This window comes from Sciurus carolinensis, chromosome 4 (assembly GCF_902686445.1).
Source record: "Sciurus carolinensis chromosome 4, mSciCar1.2, whole genome shotgun sequence".
Taxonomy (NCBI): Eukaryota; Metazoa; Chordata; class Mammalia; order Rodentia; family Sciuridae; genus Sciurus; species Sciurus carolinensis.
The window spans coordinates 110,685,705-110,710,422 of record NC_062216.1 but is presented as its reverse complement, the minus strand read 5'-3'; the positions used below and the strand labels follow the sequence as shown (position 1 = coordinate 110,710,422).

The following is a 24,718-nucleotide window of genomic DNA, read 5'->3' as shown; positions in this document are numbered from 1 at the left end:
TCCTCCCCCGCCGTCAGCCGCTGCGGCCCGACCCGCCCAGTCCCGCCTCCCTTGAAACTGCAACTCTTTCCGGTTCTAGACAAAAATTGCTTCCGGGAGAAAAGGAGGCCTTCGGCGCGCTCAACTTTGGCACTACCTAGTCCACCGGCAGTGTGGAATGTACTATCGTCTGTCTGGGTGGGGGAGACCAATAGAAAGAGGCATCATTCTGTGCCAAGGGATTATATAAAAATCTTATTGATGCATCTTATCCCCTGCCAAACAGCTACCACAGCCCTAATAATTCCACAGTTTTCATGGTTCTAAATCAAGATCTGATTAGAAGCCGATCTTATATGAAGTGTAGTGGAACAATCGCCCAACCCTGCTGAAAACGTAGTGCCTCTCAGGAAAAGGCAAAGGAAAAAAACAAACTGTTTTTAGTTGGTAGTAAATATGTTAGTACAGCTATTGTACATTAAAGTCTTACTATGTGCTTGGCACTATACCAAGCATTTTGGGTGAATTAATCTTAAAACAATCCTATGCAATAAATACTATTATTTTAATTCCCCACTCAACAGTTGAAGGAGCCCGCTGAAGGAGCCCGCTGTGGTGTGGGAGGGCGGGGTTTCCCTTAGGCACACCTTAAAGAACTTTGCTCCAGGCTTGATCAAAAGAAGCCTCCTGATTAACAAAATGCATACTAATACCTTGTCTAGAGAGCCTCTTCGTTGATTTTCTGCCATACTCAAAATAAAAACTGTTTTTTTAAATTACCTTTATAATTTTTTACTAGATTTATCCTTTCCTTACCAGTTCCACGCATACCCTAGTTCAGACACTTGCCTTTTGAAATAACCATGCCTTGATCTTTTCCAACGAATTTTTTTTTTATTTCAATTTTTTTCTTCTCTTTTTTTGGTATTGGGGATTGAACCCAGGGGCACATTATAACTGAGCTATATCCCAGCCCTTTTTATTTTGAGACAGGACCTCAAGTTGCGTAGGGCTTCGCTAAATTACTGAGTCTGACCTGGAACTTGCAATCTTCCTGCCTCAGCTTCCCAAGTTGCTGGGCCTACACAGGCTTGCTCCACCACGTCCCAGACTTTCCCGTTCCTCATTTTAAAAAATCTTCCGAAAATGAAGGTTCCATTATCTTCACTGTTACTTGCTTTCAAAGACCTTCCCATTCTGATCCCATGGAAAATCTCGTTTTATCTCAAAGGAAACTGCTCACTTTCTCACTTAAGATACCAAATTGATTCCATCATCAAATTGCTATTCCTACTGCAGACCCTCCAATATACGGATTCCCAGTAAACTCTCATTACTTTATCTCAGTGATTAAACCAATCTCTTCACTTGCCCCGTAAGATACAAACTCATTAGCACTCACCTCCAAAGCCATGGCTCAAGATGTCTTCCCTATCTTCAGTGCCTTCATTTGTCAACCAACCATCTCTCTCCATAAAGTTTTCCCAAAGACTCTGTTTTCTACAGATCTTTTCTTCATGTCCCTTGTTAGCACTTGATTATTATACTTTATCTCAAATTGTTTTTTTTTTTTTTTTCCGTTTTTTATTTTCTTCACAGGAACCTTATATATTCTTCTCAGTTTAGGATAATGATAGCTGCATAATAGTGTCTCAACAAATGCTTGTCGAATTGAATGGTTAGAAGGATTTTAAAAGTTTGCTTTAAAAAGCCTTCATTTCCAATTGCTGATGAATTCCATGCTGCATAAAATATACAAGCAAGAAGCAGGAGAGAAAGCAATAATGCTAAATTAGTTAACAAATATTTTGGTTGCTTTGTGAATGCCTACTGGAATAAGCAGTGAAAGAAAAGTTAAGTAAGATTCTCACACTCTAATATTATGATGAACAAAGTACTTAAAGAAGTGAATTAATAATGTCAAGAAATGCTGGATAATGCTGGGTGCAGTGTGCATAACTATAATCCCCATGACTCAGGAAGCTGAGGCAGAATGATCACAAGTTCAAGACCAGCCTCAGCAACTTAATGAGACCCTGTCTCAAAATAAAAAATAAAAAGGACTGGGGTTATAGCTCAGTGGCAAAGCACCCCTGGGCTTAATCCTCAGTAGCAAAAAAAAAAAAAAAAAAAAAAAAAAAAAAAAGAAAAGAAAGAAATGCTGGATAATGGGCTGGGGATATAGTTCAGTTGGTAGCATACTTGCCTCGCATGCACAAAGCCCTGGGTTCAATGCTCGGTACCACCAAAAAAAAAAAAATGCTGGATAATATTTTAATCAGACCTCTTACTTATAAAAATAACTCAATTGTAGTCCTTTCAGAAAACATTATGAAAAAAAAAGAAAGCATGAATTTGAGTAAATAGACTTAATTGTGATTAGTAGAAAAGAGGAAGTTGTTTATGACTGCAGTTGGTGGGGATGGAGTTGCTCTAACAATCAAAGTATCCTGGGGTGTAAGAAAGTTTCCATAAAGAAAGATTCTGGGGGCTGGGGCTGTAGCTCAGTGGTAGAACGCTTGCCTCTCATGTGTGAGGCACTGGGTTTGATCCTCAGCACCACATAAAAATAAACAAAATAAAGGACCATCAACAACTAAAAAATATTAAAAAAAGATTCTGAAAATAATAATGGATCTCCACATTTTAGTCTGTTTCTCAGGAAGACCTGATGAAAAATATGCCAAATGTGAGAAAAACAAAAACTAGAGCATCTGGTTTTGAGAGAGAAGTTCACCAAGGAGTGGACAAATATTAATTAAACTTTAATGAGATAAACACTACAATAGGAAGTTTACGAAGTGATCTGAGAACATAGAGGAGGGAATCACTCAATTACATCTTAAAGAGAAGGGAAAAATATTTAATTTGCTCCCTATTATACTGATTATCTTTAAAATATAACTAACTTATGATTCCCAGACTCCCTTTTTGGAAAACTAAAACATCAAAATTGTGTTTTTACAATTTACGAAACATACATTTTATAAGTTTGCAAGAAATTTTCACAGGAATAATTTTACAATATGTTTACCCAAAGGTCTCACATAGGAAGTGCTGATAAAGAAATTGTTATACGTCCATAATTTGTATAAAATTTAAAACTTATAAAATACTACATAGTTTATGAACACATACAACTGCAGTAAAACTATATAGACTAGACAGATACATTAAATTCATGATTGTCATTGCCTCTGGAATGGAACAGGGGTAGGAAGGAATCTGGGGAGGACAACATAGGGGACCTCAGCTCTCTAATACTTTCTTTTATTTAAAAATACCTGAAGGAAAACTAAACAAAAGAGAAAACTAGCAAAATAACAGAAATGACTGACAAAATATTTGTTCACTCTAGGAATAAGTACCTAGCGATTTGTTATATTATTTTCTGTACTTTTCATATATTTTAAATTCAAAAATAAAGCTACACAGTGAACAAAACCACCATGTCCTTTAATTACTCCAGCCTCCTAAATCCTTTCACCTCCTCTGCAATCAAAGGAGCTGCCCAAAGCACTCCTCTTCTCAGGTGGAAAGCAGCCTCTAGCGTTCCTTTTGATTTTTTGAGCCAACTATGGAACTTCAAAGCCTTCTTCAGTCAATTTCCTTAAAAAAAAAAAAGTAAATAGTGCAAAGAGTGTGATATGCATCCAGATAATATCTTCCAAGTTACTACCTGTCTAGGAAAAGTTAAGGGACAGCTGTGAAAATTGTAACGTACTATCCTGTTACAGGTTTAAAAATATCTAAGCAAAACTAAGAAGAAGAACCAAGAGTTACATTTGATATACTGGATTGGATCTTGAATTCTAACACCTAGATTTTAACTTCATTTAAGCAGCGCTACGTCTTCTATTTCTTTTAGTGTTCCTGTTGTCTATTCTTTCCTCCCCTCCCACCCCCCTTCACCCATCTACCAATGCAGCATTTAGAATGCCTAGTTCTCTGCATATACTAAGCACTGTTTAAATGTATGAGTCAATGATAAAGTCACAGTGGCTCTATTATTATATCACTGGGACTGGAATACCATGGGTAGCAACCAGTTGGTAGGCTAAGGCACAACCTCTAGGAGCAGGCTTCTGGCTTCCTAGTAGAAACACTTTTATTAGCATTTGCCTATATTCTGTGGAAAATAATAAAAGAAAAACAGCCAAAATTTCAAACATTTATCAAAATGGGAAGTGAGATAGACAGTGATTTTGAACCAGAAAAAGATAATGTCATCATCATGAAAAGAAAGCCTGGAAGTGCCCTTGATGTTCCAGTGGTCTCTAACCTTGAAATCCCATTCTCAGTACAGACAGTCATCTCTAGGATTGAAAAAGCACAGCTCCTACGAGCTAGAGAGGTAGGTAGTGAAACTGAAAATTTATATATTACAAGTTATTTTTTTTCATTTTTCATCACTAGGTGCATTTTTTTAGAACTCATTTTATGTTCATATTTAACTGTATTTGAGAAAACTTTTGGCTTCAAATGATGATTTCACCTGACTAGTAGCTAACAAGATCCAATTTGATGTTAATCTCTTCAGATTAGGAATTAATGAATCCACTTAAGAAGTAAATCAATGTTTGCTATGTAGCTTAGTGATAGAGTGCTTGCCTAGCATGCTCAAGGTCCTGGGTTCAATACCCAGCACTAAAAACAAAAAAGGAGAGAGGAAAAAGATAAATATTGGTACTTTCTCACTATCCATACAGAATTTCCCTGTTTCAATTAGCAACAATATCAATGTTCATTTTCTTTGCAGTTCTGGGGATTGAACCCAGGGCCTTCTACATACTAGGCAAGTGCTCTACCACTAAGCTGCATCCCCAGCCCTTCTCATATTATATTAAATTAATGAATTTACACATGACCCCCAAAAGTTTTTCATGTCTCTTTATAATCCTTCTACATGCCCTCGCTGCCACCCACCTTACTCCCCAGCTAACCACCAATTGGTTTCCTTTTTTTTTTTTCTTTTTTGTGGAACAGGGGATAGAACCCAAGGGCACTCTACGACTGAGTTATATCCCCAACCCTTTTTAATTTTTTTAAAATTTTGAGACAGGGTTTCACTAAATTGCTGAAGCTGGCCTCAAATTTAAGATCCTCCTGCCTTAACTTTCCTGATGTTGAGATTACCCTGCTGAATACAACTTCTTTATCAGACAGGTGATTTGCAAGTATTTTCTCCCATTCTGTGACTTGTCCTTTTTTTTTCCTAATAGTGTTTTTCAAAGAACATAAGATCTAAGTCTAATTTATTATTTTCTTTAGTGGATCATGCTTTTGGTGTGGCACATAAATGAACTTTGCCTAACCCAAATACATTTCTCCTACATATTCTGCTAGAAGTTTTAGACTTAGATTTTATACTTGGGTCTATGATCCACTTTGTCCTAATCTTTGTATATGATGTCAGAAATGGATTAGATTCTTTTTGAAACACAATTATTCCAGCTCCATTTGTTGAAAGATTATCCTCTCTCCACTAACTTGCATTGGCTCTTCAGTTGAAAATCAATTGACCATATCTTTAACTTTATGTTCTTTCTAGTCTGTTATATTAATCTATTTGTCTTTTGTAATGCCAATGCCACAGTGTCTTGATTACTGGGTCTTCATGATTATTCTTGAAACCATGTTCTTTTAGTTCTCCCATTCCAAACTTTGATTATACCAATCTTCCCCGCTCCCCTCACTTTTCTTTTTCTTGGGCTTCTTTCTCTGGAGTGACACACTAAAACACACATAACTTTAAAACTGTCTTTATACACACTGCTTTCTCTCTTTGCATTTTCAAATGAATTTTAAAATCAGTCTGTGAAATGCTATCAAACATATATTTATAAAAATTCTGCTGAGTCAGGGGTGGTGGCCCTCACCTGAAATCCTAATTACTCAGGAGGCTGAGACAGGAGATTCAAAGCCAGCCTCAGCAATTTAGTGAGGCCCTAAGCAACTTAGCAAGACTCTGTCTCAAAATAAAAAATAAAAAAGGGTTGGGGATGTGGCTCAGTGGTTAAGTACACCTGTGTTCAATGCTTGATACCAAAACAAAACAAAAAAGTCTGCTGGTATGTTTGATTGGGATTGTATTGAATTTATTAATCAATTTGGAAAAAATTTAAATTTTAACAGTATTTTGTCTTTTGATCCCTGAATGTAGCATATTTCCCCATTTATTAAGGGCTATACACTGAAAAAACTACAAAACATTTCTGAGAAAAATTAGCCTACTTTCCACAGTATAGGTCAGATTCGTCACTAAGCATATATCAAAGTTTAAGATCTAGAATAACCCCAAAGTCTTGGTCCCCAATGAAGCAATGTCCAGAAGTGGGACTTTTAAGAAACGATTCAATCATGAGGGCTCTAACCTCATCCACCGGTTAATCCATTGATGGATTAATAATTTGAATGTCTATGGGGAGTGGTGAAAACTATAGGAGATGGGACTTAGTTGAGGGAGTTGTTCCTCAGGAACGTGACTTTGCGGACTATATCTTGTTCCTGGCCCTTTTCTTTCTCTCTCTATTCTGGGCTGTCATGAGGTAAGCAGCTTTCCTCCGCTATACATTTCTACCTTGATGTTCTGCCTCAAACTGGGCTCAAAGCAATGAAGTCTGCCGACCATCAACTGGAGCCTTTGAAACTGTGAACCAGAGTAAATCTTTCTTCCTTTAAATTTTGTTTATTCAGAATAAACAAATAAGAAAGGGCTGGGGATGTAGCTCAGTGATAAAGCATCCCTGAGTTCAATTCCTAGCACCCCATCCCAAAAAAGTTTTTCCTCAGGTACTTTGTCACAGAGATGAAAAGCTGACTAAACACAGTATATTATATATTTTTTAAAAAATTTTTTAGTTGTAGATGGACATGATGCCTTTAGTTTGTTTATTTATTTTTATGTGATGCTGAGGATCAAACCCAGTGCCTCAAATGTGCTAAGCAAAGGCTCTGCCACTGAGTCACAGTCCCAGCCCTAATATTTGTTTTATTGGTATTATTTTTTAATTTCAATTTTCAGTTGTTCACATCTAATATAGAGAAATATGATTGATTTTCACATGTCAGTCTTATACACTGAAACTCAATTCTTAGTACTTACAGATTTTTCTGATATTTTCTTTGGGATTTCCTACATATGCATTCCTATCATATGCTAACAATAGCAGTTTTATTTCCACTGTTCATATCCATGTATATTTTAGCTTCTTTTCTGATTTGTTAAGTGGTATAGGACCATCAATATAAAGTTGCATCTGGGCACAGGTGGTGCTTTCTGTAATTCCTGTGGCTCAGGAAGCTGAGACAGGAGGATCTCAAGTTCAAAGCCAGGCTTATCAAAAGCGAGGCACTAAGCAACTCAGTGAGACCCTGTCTCTAAATAAAATACAAAATAGGGCTGGGGATGTGGCTCAGTGGTCAAGTGCCCCTGAGTTTAATCCCCAGTACCAAATATATATCAAATATATATATATATATATATATATATATGTATATATATATATAAAGTTGCATAAAGGTGATAATAATAGCACTGTTGCTTTGTCTTCAATATTAGGGTAAAGCATTTAGTCTCCAACATTGAGTATGATACTAACTACACTTTTTTTTTTTAAGGTGCTCTTTTTCAGGTTATGGAAATTTTCTGCTTTTCCTAATTTGTTTTAAATTAGGAATAGATACTGAGCATTATTTAGTGCACCTATTGGGATAATTGTGGTTTTTTTCTCTTTAGTATGTTAATACACTGAATTATATTGATTTATTTTTCCCCATAGCTTTTTAGAGGTTAAGTTGAAGTACAATAAATTGCACATATTTGAAATATGCAATTTGATCAGTTTTGACATGTATGTAACAATACAGTCAACATAAAAAGTATTTCTGAGCTGAGTGCGATGGCCCACACCTGTAATCCCAGTGGCTCAGGAGGCTGAGACAGGAGGATCATGAGTTCAAAGCCAGCCTCAGCAACTTAGTGAGGCCCTAAGCAACTTAGGGAGACCCTGTCTCTAAATAAAATACATAAAAAGACTGGGGATGTGGCTCCGTGGTTGAGGGCCCCTGAGTTCAATTCCCCTCCAAAAACAGCATTTTCATTACTTATTTTAAAATGTGAAATCATGCAGCCTGTGTTTCTTTCATGATTTATTGCATTAGAATTCAATCACCTTAAGATATATAGAATCCCATCCCCACATGTCAATTATTTCAAAATTAAATGGCACACTTATAAATATCTCAGAGATCAAAGAATAAAGTACAAGAAAGGTAAATAAAGAGTGCTTTGAAGTAAGTGATAACAAAAGCTTAAAATATAAGGATCTCTGTAATGAAACAGTAATCAGGTGAACATTTATAACTTAGAGTGTTTGTATCAGAAAGAAGCTAGAATAGCAATCAAATTATTTTCAAATTATGTAGTAGGAAGGAAAAAATAAGAATAGGAGCAGAAATATGTGAAATAGAGAAGAAATAATACAGTTAAAATTTGATAAAAATCAACAATTCTAATGACAAAAAAGCACAAATACAAAAATTAATGTCAATGGAAAGAGAGTTATCAAAATAACCCTACAGATGCTAAAAATATATTAAGGTAATATCACAATTGTATGCCAACATATGTAATAGCTTATATAACATGGTCTATGTTAGAGTATGATCTGTGTGCTGCTCAGAAGAAAGCGTATTCAGTCATTGATGGATGAAATATTCTATATATATTTTTAAGTCTAAATTATCAATTGCATTTTTTTTTACTTCTACAACTTTTTTAGTTTTCGTTTGGAGAGCCCATCCAGTGATGACAAAGGCATGTTAAAGTTACCCAGTATTATTGTGTTGTGGTCTATTTGGTTCTTGAAATTGAGAAGGGTTCCTTTGATGTACATAGATGCTCCATTGTTTGGAGCATAAGTGTTTATGATTGTTATGTCTTATTGATGTATAATTCCGTTAAGCAGTATGAAATGGCCTTCTCTATTCCATCTGATTAACTCTGATTTAAAGTCCACTTTGTCTCATGTGAGGATGAATACCCCTGTTTGTTTATGCAATCCATGTGAGTGATATGTTTTTTTCCTATCCTTTCACCTTCAGTCTGTGGATGTCTTTGCCTATGAGGTGAGTCTCTTAGAGGACAGCATACTGTTAGGTCTTATTTTTAATCCAATCTGCCCGTCTGTGTCTTTTGATTGATGAATTTAGGCCATTAATATTCAGGGTTATGAAGATATGATTTGTATTTCCAATTATTTGGTTTTATTTTATATATTTTATATTATATATTTTGTCTAGTTTTTAATTTGAATTAGTGTCTCCTTTCATTGACTATTCCTTACATTTCATCTTCTTGGAATATTTTATCAAGAATATTCTGAAGTGCAGGCTTTTTGGTTGTGAATTCTTTTAATTTTTGTTTATCATGGAAGGTTTTTATTTCATCTTCAAACCTGAAGCTTAATTTTGCTGGATATAGGTTTATTTCTTGGTATATGTTATTCCAGGACTTTGAAGGTCTGGGTTGAGAAATCAACTGAGATCCAAATTGGTTTCCCCTTATATGTAATCTGATATTTTTCTATTGCAGCCTTTAAAATTCTGTCCTTTTTCTGTATGTAGGCATTTTCATTATAATGTATCTTGGTGTGAATCTGTTGTAATTTTGTACATGTGCAGTGCTGTAAGTCTCTTGTATTGGATTTTCCATTTCATTCTTTAGGTTGGGAAAATTTTCTAATATTATTTAATTGAAAGGATTGTGCATTCCTTTGGTTTGTATCTCTGCACCTCCATCTATCCCAATAAATCTTAAATTTGGTCTTTTCATGTTATCCCATAGTTCTTGGAAGTTCTGTTCATGGTTTCTTAACATCTTCTCTCCATGATGAACTCTATTTTCAAGATTATATATTTTGTCTTCATTGCCTGAGGTTCTGTCTTCCAAGTGGTTTAGTCTGTTGGTGATGCTTTCTATTGAATTTTTTTATCATAATTTCCATTTTTATTTTATATAATTTTTATATTTAAATGCTTACCTTTTTTAATTGTAAACAAATGGGATACATGTTGTTTCTCTGTTTGTACATGGAGTAAAGGCATACCATTTGTGTAATCATAAATTTACATAGGGTAATGTTGGTTGATTCATTCTGTTATTTTTCCCTTCTCCCCACCCCTCCTATCCCTCTTTTCCCTCTATACAGTCCTTCCTTCCCCCATTCTTGCCCCCCTCCCTAACCCTAACTCTAACCCTAAAACTAACCCCTCCCACGCCCCATTATGTGTCATCATCCATTTATCAGCGATATCATTCTTCCTTTGGTTTTTTGAGATTGGTTTATCTCACTTAGAATGATATTCTCCAATTTCATCCATTTGCCTGCAAATGCCATAATTTTATCATTCTTTATGGCTGAGTAATATTCCATTGTACATATATGCCACAGTTTCTTTATCCATTCATCAACTGAAGGGCATCTAGGTTGGTTCCACAATCTGGCTATGGTGAATTGAGCAGCTATGAACACTGATGTGGCTGTATCTCTGTAGTATGCTGATTTTAAGTCCTTTGGATATAGGCCAAGGAGTGGGATAGCTGGGTCAAATGGTGGTTCCATTCCAAGTTTCCTAAGGAGTCTCCATACTGCTTTCCAGAGTGGCTGCACTAATTTGTAACCCCACCAGCAATGTATGAGTGTACCTTTTTCCCCACATCCTCGCCAACACCTGCTGTTGCTTGTATTCTTGATAATCGCCATTCTAATTGGGGTGAGATGGAATCTTAGGGTGGTTTTGATTTGCATTTCTCTTATTACTAGAGATGTTGAACATTTTTCCATATGTTTGTTGTTGCTTGTAGGTCTTCTTCTGTGAAGTGTCTGTTCATTTCCTTAGACCATTTGTCGATTGGGTTATTTGTAATCTTGGTGTTGAGTTTTTTGTGTTCTTTATAGATTCTGGAGATTAGTGCTCTATCTGAAGTATGATTGGCAAAGATTTTCTCCCACTCTGTAGGCTCTTTCTTCACATTGCTGATAGTTTCCTTTGCTGAGAGAAAGCTTTTTAGTTTGAATCTATCCCAGTTGTTGATTCTTGCTTTTATTTCTTGTGCTATGGGAGTCCTGTTGAGGAAGTCTGGTCCTAAGCCGACATGTTGAAGCTATGGACCTACTTTTTCTTCTATAAGATGCAGGGTCTCTGGTCTGATTCCGAGATCCTTAATCCATTTTGAGTTTAGTTTCGTGCATGGTGAGAGACATAGGTTTAGTTTCATTCTGTTGCATATGGATTTCCAATTCTCCCAGCACCATTTGTTGAAGAGGCTATCTTTTCTCCATTGCATATTTTTGGCCCCTTTGTCTAGTATGAGAAAATTGTATTTATTTGGGCTTGTGTCCGTGTCCTCTATTCTGTACCATTGATCTACCTGTCTATTTTGGTACCAATACCATGCCGTTTTTGTTACTATTGCTTTGTAGTATAGTTGAAGTTCTGGTAATGCGATACCCCCAGCTTCATTTTTCCTGCGAAGGATTGCTTTAGCTATTCTGGGTTTCTTATTCTTCCAGATGAATTTCATGATTGCTTGTTCTATTTCTGTAAGGTACATCATTGGGATTTTAATTGGAATTGCATTGAATCTGTATAGCACTTTTGGTAGTATGACTATTTTGACAATATTAATTCTGCTTATCCAAAAACATGGGAGATCTTTCCATCTTCTAAGGTTTTCTTTAATTTCTTTCTTTAGTGTTCTGTAGTTCTCATTGTAGAGGTCTTTCACCTCTTTTGTGAGATTGATTCCCAAGTATTTTATTTTTTTCGAAGCTATTGTGAATGGGGTAGTTTTCCTAATTTCTCTTTCTGAAGATTCATCACTTATGTATAAAAATGCATTAAATTTATGAGCATTGATCTTATATCCCACTACTTTACTGAATTCACTTATGAGTTCTAAAAGTTTTCTGGTGGAATTTCCTGGTTCCTCTAAGTATATAATCATATCATCAGCAAATAGGGATAGTTTGAGTTCTTCTTTTCCTATTCGTATCCCTTTAATTTCTTTGGTCTGTCTAATTGCTCTGGCTAGAGTTTCAAGGACGATATTGAATAGGAGTGGTGAAAGAGGGCATCCCTGCCTTGTTCCAGATTTTAGGGGGAATGCTTTCAGTTTTTCACCATTTAGAATGATATTAGCCATGGGCTTAGTGTAGATGGCCTTTACAATGTTAAGGAATGTTCCCACTATCCCTATTTTTTCTAGTGTTTTGAGCATGAAGGGATGCTGTATTTTATCAAATGCTTTTTCTGCATCTATCGAAATAATCATGTGATTCTTGACTTTAAGTCTATTGATATGGTGAATTACATTTATTGATTTCCTGATGTCGAACCAACCTTGCATCCCTGGGATGAAATCCACTTGATCATGGTGCACTATCTTTTTAATATGTTTTTGTATGCGATTTGCTAAAATTTTGTTGAGAATTTTTGCGTCGACGTTCATTAAGGATATTGGTCTAAAATTTTCTTTCCTCGATGTGTCTCTGTCTAGTTTAAGTATCAGGTTGATATTGGCTTCATAGAATGAGTTTGGGAGACTTCCCTCCTCTTCTATTTCATGGAATACTTTGAAAAGTATTGGAATGAGCTCTTCTTTAAAGGTTTTGTAGAACTTGGCTGAGAACTCATCAGGTCCTGGACTTTTCTTTGGTGGTAGACTTTTGATGACTTCTATTTCATTACTTGAAATTGGTCTATTTAAATTGTGTATGTCCTCCTCGTTTAGTTTAGGCAATTCATATGTCTCTAGAAACTTGTTGATATCTTCAAAATTTTCTATTTTGTTGGAGTATAGATTTTCAAAATAGCTTCTAATTATGTTTTGTATTTCAGTCGTGTCTGTTGTGATATTTCCTTGTTCATTCCGAATTTTGATGATTTGGGTTTTCTCTCATCTTCTCTTTGTTAGTGTGGTCAAGGGTTTATCAATTTTGTTTATTTTTTTGAAGAACCAAATATTTTGTCAATTTTTTGTATTGTTTCTTTTGTTTCAATTTCATTGATTTCAGCTCTGAGTTTAACTATTTCCTGTCTTCTACTACTTTTGGTGTTGGTCTGTTCTTCTTTTTCTAGGGCTTTGAGCTGTAGTGTTAGGTCGTTTATTTGTTGAGTTTTACTTCTTTTATTAAATGCACTCCATGAAATAAATTTTCCTCCAAGTACTGCTTTCATAGTGTCCCAGAGATTTTGATATGATGTTTCTTTGTTCTCACTTACCTCTAAGAATTTTTAAATTTCCTTCCTAATATCTTCTGTTATCCATTCATCATATGATAGCATATTGTTTAATCTCCAGGTGTTGGAGTGATTTCTGTTTTTTACTCTTTCATTTATTTCTAATTTCAATCCATTATGATCTGATAGAATACAAGGTAGTGTCTCTATCTTCTTGTATTTGCTGACATTAGCTTTGTGGCATAATATATGGTCTATTTTAGAGAAGGATCCATGTGCTGCTGAGAAGAAAGTGTATTCGCTCTTGGTTGGATGGTATATTCTATAAATGTCTGTTAAGTCTAAATTATTGATTGTGTTATTGAGTTCTATGGTTTCTTTGTTCAATTTTTGTTTGGAAGATCTGTCCAGTGGTGAGAGAGGCATGTTAAAATCACCTAATATTATTGTATTATGGTCTATTTGGTTTCTGAGATTGAGAAGGATTTGTTTGACATACATGGATGAGCCACTGTTTGGGGCATAGATATTTATGATTGTTATGTCTTGCTGATTTATGCTTCCCTTAAGCAGTATGAAATGTCCTTCTTTATCCATTCTGACTAACTTTGGCTTGAAGTTCACATTATCTGAAATGAGGATGTATACCCCAGCTTTTTTGCTGAGTCCTTGTGCATGGTATGTTTTTTCCCATCCTTTCACCTTTAGTCTATGGGTATCTCTTTCTATGAGATGAGTCTCTTGTAGGCACATATTGTTGGATCTTTCTTTTTGATCCAATCTGCCAGTCTATGTCTTTTGATTGATGAATTCAGGCCATTAATATTCAGGGTTATTATTGAGATATGATTTGTATTCCCAGTCATTTGACTCATTTTATTTATTTATTTGTTTGTTTTTGACACGACTTGGTTCCTCTTTATTTGAGAGTTCCTTTAGGATAGCTCCTCCCTTTGCTGATTTGCTTCTTTGTTGTTCATCTCTTCCTCATGGAATATTTTGCTGAGAATGTTCTGTAATGCTGGCTTTCTTTTTGTATATTCTTTTAGCTTTTGTTTATCATGGAAGGATTTTATTTCATTGTCAAATCTGAAGGTAAGTTTTGCTGGGTATGAGATTCTTGGTTGGCATCCATTTTCTTTCAGGGCTTGAAAAATGTTGTTCCAGGCCCTTGTAGCTTTTAAGGTCTGGATTGAAAATTCTGCTGATATCCGTATTGGTTTCCCCCTGAATGTAATTTGGTTCTTTTCTCTCATAGCCTTTAAAATTCTGTCTTTATTTTGTATGTTACGTATTTTCATTATAATGTGCCTTGGTGTGGTCTGTTGTAATTTTGTGTATTTGGAGTCCTATAAGCCTCTTGGACTTGATTTTCCATTTCATTCTTCAGATTTGGGAAATTTTCTGATATTATTTCATTGAATAGATTGTTCATTCCTTTGGTTTGTTTCTCTAAGCCTTCCTCAATCCCAATAATTCTTAAATTTGGCCTTTTCATGATAATCCCATAGTTCTTGGAGATTCTGTTCATGATTTCTTACCATCTTCTCTGTTTGTTCAACTTTATTTTCAAGGTTAAATATTTTGTCTTCAATATCTGAGGTTCTGTCTTCCAGGTGTTCTATCCTATTGGTTGTGCTTTCTATGGAGTTCTTAATTTGGTTTATTGTTTCCTTCATTTCAAGGATTTCTGTTTTTTTTTTTTTTCAATATCTCTAACTCTTTATTGAAATGATATTTTGCTTCCTGTATTTGCTTTTTTAACTGTCGATTGGTGTGATCATTCAATGCCTGCATTTGCTCTTTCATTTCATCGTTTGCTTCCCTTATCATGATAATTATGTACATTCTGAACTCCCTTTCTGACATTTCTTCTGCCATGCTATCATTGGATTTTATTGATGTAACATCTAGATTTGTTTGAGGCATTTTCTTCCCTTGTTTTCTCATATCATTCAGGTATCAGTGGACTGCTGAGATGTTGCCGATTTCCTCTATTGACTTATAATGTCCCTGAAGATTGCTAGTATATCCCCTCTTATCCTTCAGTAGCCTGAAGTCTTGGAGGAAGTTGATAATGCGGTGCTCCCCAAGGAAGCTGCCTCTCTAGGGGTGGTGGCCTTCAGGTGGGGTATATTCCCTGATAGTGGGCAGAGGTGCCTCCACCTGTTGACCAATGGCCAACCAAAGGGGAACTAGGCTGCGGGCTGAGGCAGGGCTTGTTTGTGCCTGTGTCTCTGGTTTTACTGTCCTTGTGGGAAAACCTCACCCGGCGGGGAAGATTCACCCAGTGGGGAGGTCTCGCTGGTCAGTTCCCCTCCTGGAGGTTCCCCTCAGTCCACAACTACCGCCTGGGCAAAGCAGCCTTCCCAGGCAACTTTCCCAGGGGCCCAGATCTATCTCCTGGGCCTGGGAGCCTTGTCTTTCGCAGACGAGTCTCCTTAGGCTGCCCCTCCTCAGAGAAGCTGCCTACAGTCCTGGAACCTTCGCTCCACCCCTCAGCTTGTCTCTGTGCAGCTCTTCCACCAAGAAGCTGCCTAGGTCCCCGGACCGTGCTTTGCACCTAATCGCCTGGCTATGCGACCCTTCCTCTGAGCAGCCACCTAGAGCCTCGTACAGATGCTTCGAGCCCCAGCAACCCGCCGCATGTCTCTTCCTCCAGGCAGCCCCCGGTGTTCTGTGTGGTCGCTTGAAGACCAAGCAACTCACTGTGCACCTCCTCCTCCTCAGGGCAGCCCCCCCCCTGTTTTTCAGGAGGTTGCTCTGAGTCCAAACAGCTCGCCACCCAGCTCTTCCTCTGGGCAGTCACCGGAGCCCTGGCAGGTTGCTCCAAAACCAAGCGTTGTGCTGAGCAGCCTCCTCTGCAAAGTTCCCAGCTGTCCCACTGCTCCAGCGGGGGGAGGGGTATCTTGCTGCCTGGGTTGGGCATTCTTCCTCTGCAATGTTCCCAGGGGCCCGGACCTACCTCCTGGGCCTGGGAGCCTCACCCTTCGCAGAGGAGTCTCCTTAGGCTGCCTCTCCTCAGAGAATCTGCCCACAGTCCTGGAACCTTCGCTCTGCCCCTCAGCTTGTCTCTGCAGTTCTTCCACCAAGAAGCCACCTAGGTCCTGGGACCCTGCTCTGCACCTAATCGCCTGCCTATGCAGCCCCTCCTCTGGGCAGTCGCCGAAGCCCCGCGGGTTACTCTGAAACCAAGCGCTGTGCTGAGTGGCTTCCTCTGCAAAGTTCCCAGTTGTCCGTGTTCACTGCTCCAGTCGGGGGAGGGTACTGCTTCAGTGTCTCGCCGGGCAACTCTACTTCACAAAGTTCTCTGCGTTCCGGGGCTACCGCCCCATCCAGCAGGCTTCCCCAACGGGAGAGACTCACCAGCGGCTTTGAGTTGGTCCCAAGTCTCTCAATCGCTCCTCTTTTGAATCCTCGAGTCCTGGAGCAACATGAAATGCAGCCACCCTCTAGTCTGCCATCTTGAAACCGTCTATTGAATTTTTAATTTGGTTTATTGTTTCCTTCATTTCAAGGATTTCTGCTTTTTTTTTTTCCAGTTTCTCTGCCTGTTTATTGAAATGATCTTTCACTTCCTGTATTTTCTCTCTGATTTCATTTCTTATACTGTCCTTTATTTCAGAGTTCAGTTTAACTATGTACATTCTAAACTCCTTCTCTGACATTTCTTCCACCATGGTGTCAATTGTAAGGGAAAATGCAGTTCAGTTCCGGACCCGCGGTGGCTCCAGTCCTTCCAATGGAACTGGCGCTCCATACTCCTGGTCTCAGTTGCGGCTCAACAATAGCTCCCAGAAATCCATGATGGACACAGGACCTCACACAAGAGACTTTATTATGCGGATGACTAGCGTGTCTGCTCCGGGGTTGGAAAAGAAGGGAAAGAGAGAGATGGCGTGGACGCTTCTCCCAGATATTGAACTCTCCTGGGCAGGAAGGAACCAATAGCAGTGCAGAATACTTGCAAGCTGACTGATGAACCAATAGCTAGCTAGCATGTTCAGATTGACAAGCTAGGATGTAACGTGGGAAGCAGGAAATGGCTGTAGCATAGGCCTGAAATTCCTGCAATGTAAGGGGCAGGCAGAGCAACTTTCAGACTGACAAGTTAGGTTGTGGTGCAATGGAAGGGGCGGGAGATCAGCTTTGTATTACATCAATGGGTTCTCTTATAGAAATATCTTGATTTGTTTGTGTTGATTTGTTCCTTTGCTTTTTCATGTTGTTTGTGTGTCTACCCATCAAACATCAAACAATGTGGATCTGAGGTAGTAGAGTTTCTACCCTGTGGACTTATAGTGTCCCTGAAGGTTTCCAGTACCTCACTGTTTAGGGGGAGACAAATAATAACAACAACCAATGCAAACAATATACAGAATTAAACCAAATAGTTCCTACTATGATTTCTACATTGTTAATTGTAACAATAAACAGAAATTATATGATCACTTATTGCCTACAATAAAAATAGCAAGTTAGCAAAAGAATTATAATTTCAAATGGTGGACAGGAAGAGAAGTCATAAAGAATATGATGATTAAGAGGAAGGAAGAGAGAAGAAGAAGTAAGAAATTTAAGAGTGAAAGAAGAACAATAGAGATTGGCTGTTAGCAGAAGAAAAGAGAGAATCAATGGAAAGGAGGAAAAAATATATATATAAAGAAAAATTAAAATAAAAAGAATACAAAACAAAACTAAAATATACTAAGCAAATATCCTAGTTCACAAAAATCTAATCCATTAAAAATAACTGGCTTCAAAAAGGCTAGAAATGGAAAAAAATATATATGAATATGTATAAATGTACCAGTGCCAAATACTTGCTGTTCCATGCTGGAAGACTGTACCCCAGGGATCTCCCCTGGGTTCCACTTGTATGGCAGGGAACCCAATTTTTAGTCCTCTATGTCACCTTTAGACCCCACATTTCCCGGTCTCGAATTCAGTCTCCAATCTCTCCCACCCTTACCTTCAGAGTTCCCAACCAGATGTGTCTCTCCCACTTGGTCCTGTAAGTAGTTGGATTGGAGGGGGAGGGATAGAGTCTAGTGGGTTTCTGAGACCAGTTGTCCCCTGTGTAAACCTCTCTCCATGTTTTGTTTTTCTCCTGGTCACTTAAGAACACTCATACAGTGTGTGTTTACTAAGACTGTAAACTTGGGTTTGCCAGGAATCAGCCCCCTCAGCTGCTGACCCCTCACAGTGGCTGCAAAATAGTTCCTTCCTTTGTCCTCTGCATGCCTCCTAGAGAGATGGCAGCTCCCCCTGCCCCCAGCACACATATACGGAACAGCATGTCTTTCAGGTTTGCCTGACAATGTCCTTGATCTCTAAATGCTTCGTGTCCAGACATGCCTCAGGCTTCCCCAAAATGTGGGTTCCTTTAATTCCATTACGCTTCCAGTTTTAAATTCCAGTAAAGTCCCCCGTCACACTATTTTTTTTTCACCCACCTTACTGAGAAGTTGTCTGCTTTCTTGGTTTCACTCCATGAAGCAGCCAGGAAAGCAACCTCCTCTATTCTGCCATCTTGAAAACCTCAATTATATTGATTTATGAATATTAAGCAAACATTTCATGTTGGAGATAAATTCCATTTATCTGTGATTTTTTATTCTTTTGATATCTTGTATTTGGTTTGCTAAAATTTGGTTAACTATTGTGTCCATATTTATGAGGCATATTTTCTGTAGTTTTCTTTTTTGTAATGACTACTTTTGGCATCAGTGTATCACTAGCTTTAGGGAGTCAGATAGAAGAATCGCCTTCTGTTCAATTTTCTGTAAGAGTTTGTTGAGAATTTGTGCTATTTCTTTTTATAAGTTTGGTAGAAACTACCAGTATCTGGGTGGGAAGAAGGAGAAATAACCAAGGGGACCATCTGTGCTCAGAGTTTAACTTATGGGAAGATTTAAGACCACAAATTCAATTAAAAATACGCATAGGGCTATTTAGTTTATTCATTTCTTTCTTTTTTGGCACCAGGGATTGAACCCAGGGGCATTTCACCACTGAGCAAAATCCCCAGCCATTTTTAGTTTTTTAAATTTTGAGATAACCTCACTAAATTGCTTAGGGCCTCGCTAAATTGCTGAGGCTGGTTTTGAATTTTTGATTCTCCTGCCTCAGCTTCCCAAGTCCTGGGATTACAGGCGTGCAACACTGCATTCAATTTCTTTTTTGTTGTTGTTGTTGTTGTTGTTACTGGGGATCGAACCCAGGGATACTCTACCACCGACAAACATTCCCAGTCCTTTTTATTTTTTATTTTTAGACAGGATATTGCTAAATAGATAGCTGAAGCTGTCCTCAAACTTGGAATCCTCCTGTCTCAGCCTCCTGAGTAGCTGCTATAAGGTATAAAGCCACCTTTCTCTCCCGTTACAGGAATTTCCCTCCTCCCAACCACCTGTCAATCTGCGTTCCTCCCGCCTCTCCCTTACGGGAATTTCCGGCCTCCCCATCACCTGTCAGTCTACATTCTTCCCGCCCAGGCTTATGCTGCCATAATCTTCCTGCCTCCCACATTACGTCCTAACATGCTATTGGTTCCTCTGAGCCTGCGAGATTCCAATATCTAGGAGAGGCCACGCGCCATCTTGCTTTTCTTCTTTCTTTTTCCCCCGAGCTGACGTAAATCCTCCGCATAAAATAAAGTCCCTTGTGTGAGACCTCGTGTATGCGGGGCGTTTTTCTGGGAGCTATCGAGGAGTCACAACTGCCCCTAACAGCTACCATACGTGGCTGAAAGTTGGTGACCATAATACATTATTATCTTTTTATTATCTGCAGAATTTATAGTGACATCATCCCTAATTTTTTTGAGCTAATTAATTTTTTACATTTTTATTTTTCAGAGATTCTGAAAATATGAATATGATTCATTTTTTGCCTATCTTCCATTTCAGCTGCCTTTCTTTGGCCACTTCTACATTTTCCCTTATACCATTTTCATGTTATTAGTTGTTTTCTTGCCTTTAATACCCCTTATTATAATGATGATTCTTGTTGTTGTTATTTATTTTGTTGTGGTGCTAAAGATTGAACCCAGGGTCTTGCACATGCTTAGGAAGAACTCTACTACTGAGTGACACCCAAGCCTCCCTCCTTGATTAAATTTATAGTTGAATTCATTCTCCCTTGGGTACCTTCAATTTATTCTTTTTAAATTAATAAATTATTAATTTATTTTGCAGTACTGGTGGTTGAATGTAGGGCCTCCACATGCCAGGCAAAAGTGCTCTAGTGCTGAACTCTATCTCTAGCCCTTTTTATTTATTTTATGTTTTTATTTGTAGATGGACACAATACTTTTATTTTTATATGTTACTGAGGATGGAACTCATACAAGCTAGGCAAGCGCTCTGCCGCTGAGCCACAACCCCAGCCCCTTATTTTGTTTTTGATACAGGGTCTTTTGCTTAAGTTACTCAAATGGCCTGGATCTTGTGATCCTCCTACCTCAGCCTCCTGAGCACTGGGATTGCAGTTGTGTGCCACAGTGCCAGGTTTCCTTATGGCTTTTTTTTTCTTCTCCAGAAATCTGCCTTTTTAAAGGAATATGTGTCTGTGGCATTCTGTATGATATATTTCTCTTTAAATTCTGTATCAACAAAAAGTATCTCTCCTTTTGTAACTCAGGTTTGACTCTATAGCAGCTGCTATTGCAAGACTTGGGAACTATGAAACTCTTCTGCGAAGTTTATAGCATGAACTGCCCATTTTACTTTTAAAAAATATTTTTATAGTTGTCAATGGACCTTTATTTTACTTATTTATATATGGTGCTGAGAATTGAACTCAGTGCCTCACACAAGTGCTCTAGGCAAGTGCTCTACCACTGAGCTACAATCCCAGCCCACCCCCCCACCCCCTTTTTTTTTTAAGTATTTTTAGATTTAGGATGAATTTTATTTTTCTTGTAGTTACTCCGAATTCACTCTCAGCCTCCTATACTAACATCCTTCCTCTATCTTCCCTGCATTTTCTCAGGTTCCCTTTGCTCACAATAAGGTTCTTTGGCAGGGGAGTGACAGAATGGGAATATGTAGGACTGCTGGACCTCAGGATATTTTTTCCCCTCCTCTTTTTACTTATAGTTACCTTGCATTTTCACCATTCTCTGTCTTTTAAGTGATGTTTAATATGTAAATTTGCTTAGAAGTTTCTTTTTTACCCTTCTTGTATGCAGTTTTCATAGATGTGATATTATTCCATATCCTTTGTGTTCTAGTTAAGAAATATTTCCCAGGGCTAGGGATGTGGCTCAAATGGTAGAGCACTTGCCTAGGATGTGTGAGGCACTAGATTGGATCCTCAGCACCACATAAAAATAAATAAATAAAATAAAGGCACTGTGTCCATCTACAACTAAAAATAAAATTTAAAAAAATTCAAATGGACTATTAGAATAGAAACTGTAGGAGGTTGGAGTTAATTGAAGGGATTGGTTCCTTGAGGGCATGCCCCTTTCACCCCCACCCCCTCTCTGATCTCTGGCTACCATGAGTTGATACTCCATTGTTCACTTCTGTCATGATGTTCTGCCTCACCTCAGGCCCAAAGCAATTGACTGGAAGGTCTCAAATTTTGAGTCAAAATAAATCTTTCCTCCTTTAAATTGTTTTTCACAGTTTTGTCACAGCAATAAAAAGCTGACTAACATGACAGACTTTAAGTTTACACAAAGCTGACTAACATGACAGACTTTAAGTTTACAAGTATTATTAGAGAAGAAGAGGATCATGTGATAACAAAAAGATACTCAATTAGATAATAATTCTGAACTTGTATGTACTGTTACCTACTACCTTCTTTTTTTTTTTTTTTGTGCTGGGGACTGAACCCAGGGCTTTGTGCTTGCAAGGCAAGCACTGTACAAACTGAGCTATATCCCCAGCCCCTGCCCCAATACTAAAGCTTGAAAATATATGAAGAAAAAATATGAGAAGTACAAGGAGAAATTGAAAGAAACATAATTAATAGATGAAGTCCAAAACTGCATTAAAGGTGTAAAAGTTTTGAACAATATGAAAAAAAGTTTCATCTAATGGATTTTTGTTTGTTCTGGGGATTGAACCCGAAGGAGTTCATTACTAAGTCACACACCCAGCCCTTTTTTTTTGGGGGGGGGAAGGTTACTGGGGATTGAACTCAGGGGCACACAACCACTGAGCCACATCGCCAGCCCTTTTTTGTATTTTATTTAGAGAAGGTCTTCACTGAGTTGCTTAGCACCTTGCTTTTGCTAAGGCTAGCCTTGAACTTGCAATCCTCCTACCTCAGCTTCCTGAGCTGCTGGGATTACAGGTATGTGCCACCTCGACCAGGTCCCAGTCCTTTTTACTGTTTATTTTGAGATATAGGGTCTTGCTAAGTTGGTTAGGGCCTTGCTACTTTTCTGAGGCTGGTCTTGAACTGGCAACCCTCCTGCTTCAGCCTCCCAAATTGCTTCGATTACAAGCATGCCCCTAGGCTCATCCAATGGATATTTATAACAAAGTAGAAAATTCATATTCTCCAAAGGTGCAGAGAGAGCATTTTAATTTATAAAACAAGACTTAAAAGAATTTATGTCATAAAGCCCACAATGCAATAATAACCAGAAATTGGTATGCAAAAGGTGACTTTAAAAGTAAAGTCCAAATATAAGGGGGAAAACTGAAAAAATAACTCATAGGTCAAAGAAGAAGTCATAGTAGAAATTAGAAAATACTTAGAACTATAACAAATGCACTATGTACAAAGGCATGCGGGGTATAACTAAAGCAGTACTTACAGGGACATTTATAACCTATGTTAGAAAAGAAAGTTTAAAATGCATAAGTTAAGCAGACAACTTACAAGTTAGGGGAAAACAATGAATCAAGCTGAGAGAACATAGAATAAAGAAAATTTTAAAACATCAGAGCAACTTCAGTGAACAAAACATACAATGAAGTCTTAGGAAATTCAAAAAGTGATTCTTTGAGAAGTCAAATAAAATTCAACAATCTCTGGTGCCAGGCCCAGTGGCATATGCCAGTAGTCCCAGCAACTTGGGAGGCAGAGGCAGGAAGATCAAAAGTTCAAGGCCAGCCTGGGCATCTTAGTGAGATCCTGTATCAAAATAAAAATAAGAAGGTTGGGAATGTAGTTCAGTGGTAGAATATTTGACTTTATCACCATATACAAAAAAAAGAGGGGGTGCTGAGGATGTCTGGGGGTAAAGCATTCCTGGTTTCAGTAATCGGCACCAAACAAACGACAACAAAACACAAAGACTATTATAAATGAAAGGAGTGACATAACGACATAACACAGATATACCAGAGACATAAAGATTATAAGAAAATCCAGAATATTGTTGTCTTTTTTTTTTGTAGTGCTGGGAGTTGAACCCAGGGCCTCATGCTTGCGAGGCAAGCACTCTACCAACTAAGTTATATGCCTGGCCCCCAAAACGCAGAATATTAAGTATAATTTGCTGACAGTAAATTAGAAAACTTAGGTAAAATAGGAAATTTTCTAGGAAAACATTCGTATATTAAATTGTAAGGAAAAAAGGGCTAATTTTGGCTTTTTCTATATTATCCTAAACAAACTTTCCCAGAACGTTTTAGTAAAATGAGAAATTATTTCCAACACTCTTTATAAAGTCAATATAACCTTGACATGAAAACCAGTTAAAGGTAATATGAAAAATAAAGTTAAATCAGGTGCAGAGGTGCATGTCTGTAATCCCAACTACTTGGGAGACTGAGAAAGGAGGATTGCTAGTTCAAATCCAGCCTGGGCAAATTAGCAACTGTCTCAAAATAAAAAATAAAAAGAATTGGAGATGTATCTCAGTGGTAGAGCACTTGTCTAGTGTGTGGTAAGCCCTAACTTTAATCCCCAAAACTTAAAAATGAAAAATAAAAAAAAAGCTATAAACTGATGTCATTCATGACATAGATGCAAAAAAATCCAGATAAAATATTAGCAAACAATGTGTGGTAGGTAGAATACCCTCTGCCCGACCAACCCAAATGATTTCAAAGCCTAATACTTGGAGAGATGCAAAAGTCACCTTACATGGAAAGAAATCTTTGAGGATGTGATTAAATTAAGGATCTTGAGGGGGGAGTTTATCCAAATGGGTCCAAAATGTAACTATGAGTATCCATAAGAGAGGAGAAGAGTTATGACACAGAGTAGGGGGCAATGTGAAGAATGAACAGAGATTTGAAGATGCTGCCTAAAAATTGGAGTGATGTGCACACCTATAATCCCAGCATCTTGGGAGGTTGAGGCAGGAGGATCATGAGTTAGAGGCCAACCTGGGCAATTTAGCAAGACCCTATATCAAAATAAAATAAAAAGAGCTGCAGGTGTAGCTCAGTTGTAGAGTACCCTAAATTCAATCCCCAGTATTGAAAAAGAAAGAGAAATCCCAACAAGATAACTTCGAGAATAGTCAAGACAATGCTAAAGAACAAGTTAAGGTACTATCCCTAAAAGATAGTGAGAA

General features: G+C 37.8%; 1 protein-coding gene across 1 annotated transcript in view; it reads left to right on the top strand.

Moving 5' to 3' along the window:
• The first annotated feature begins 4,159 nt into the window (after positions 1–4,159).
• The window catches only part of Fam186a (family with sequence similarity 186 member A), a 79,941-nt gene continuing 59,382 nt past the window's right edge, over positions 4,160–24,718 (top strand). The window contains exon 1 of the mRNA XM_047549764.1: positions 4,160–4,333. Coding sequence (XP_047405720.1) covers positions 4,160–4,333 — 174 coding nt within the window. The remainder of the gene's footprint in view (positions 4,334–24,718) is intronic.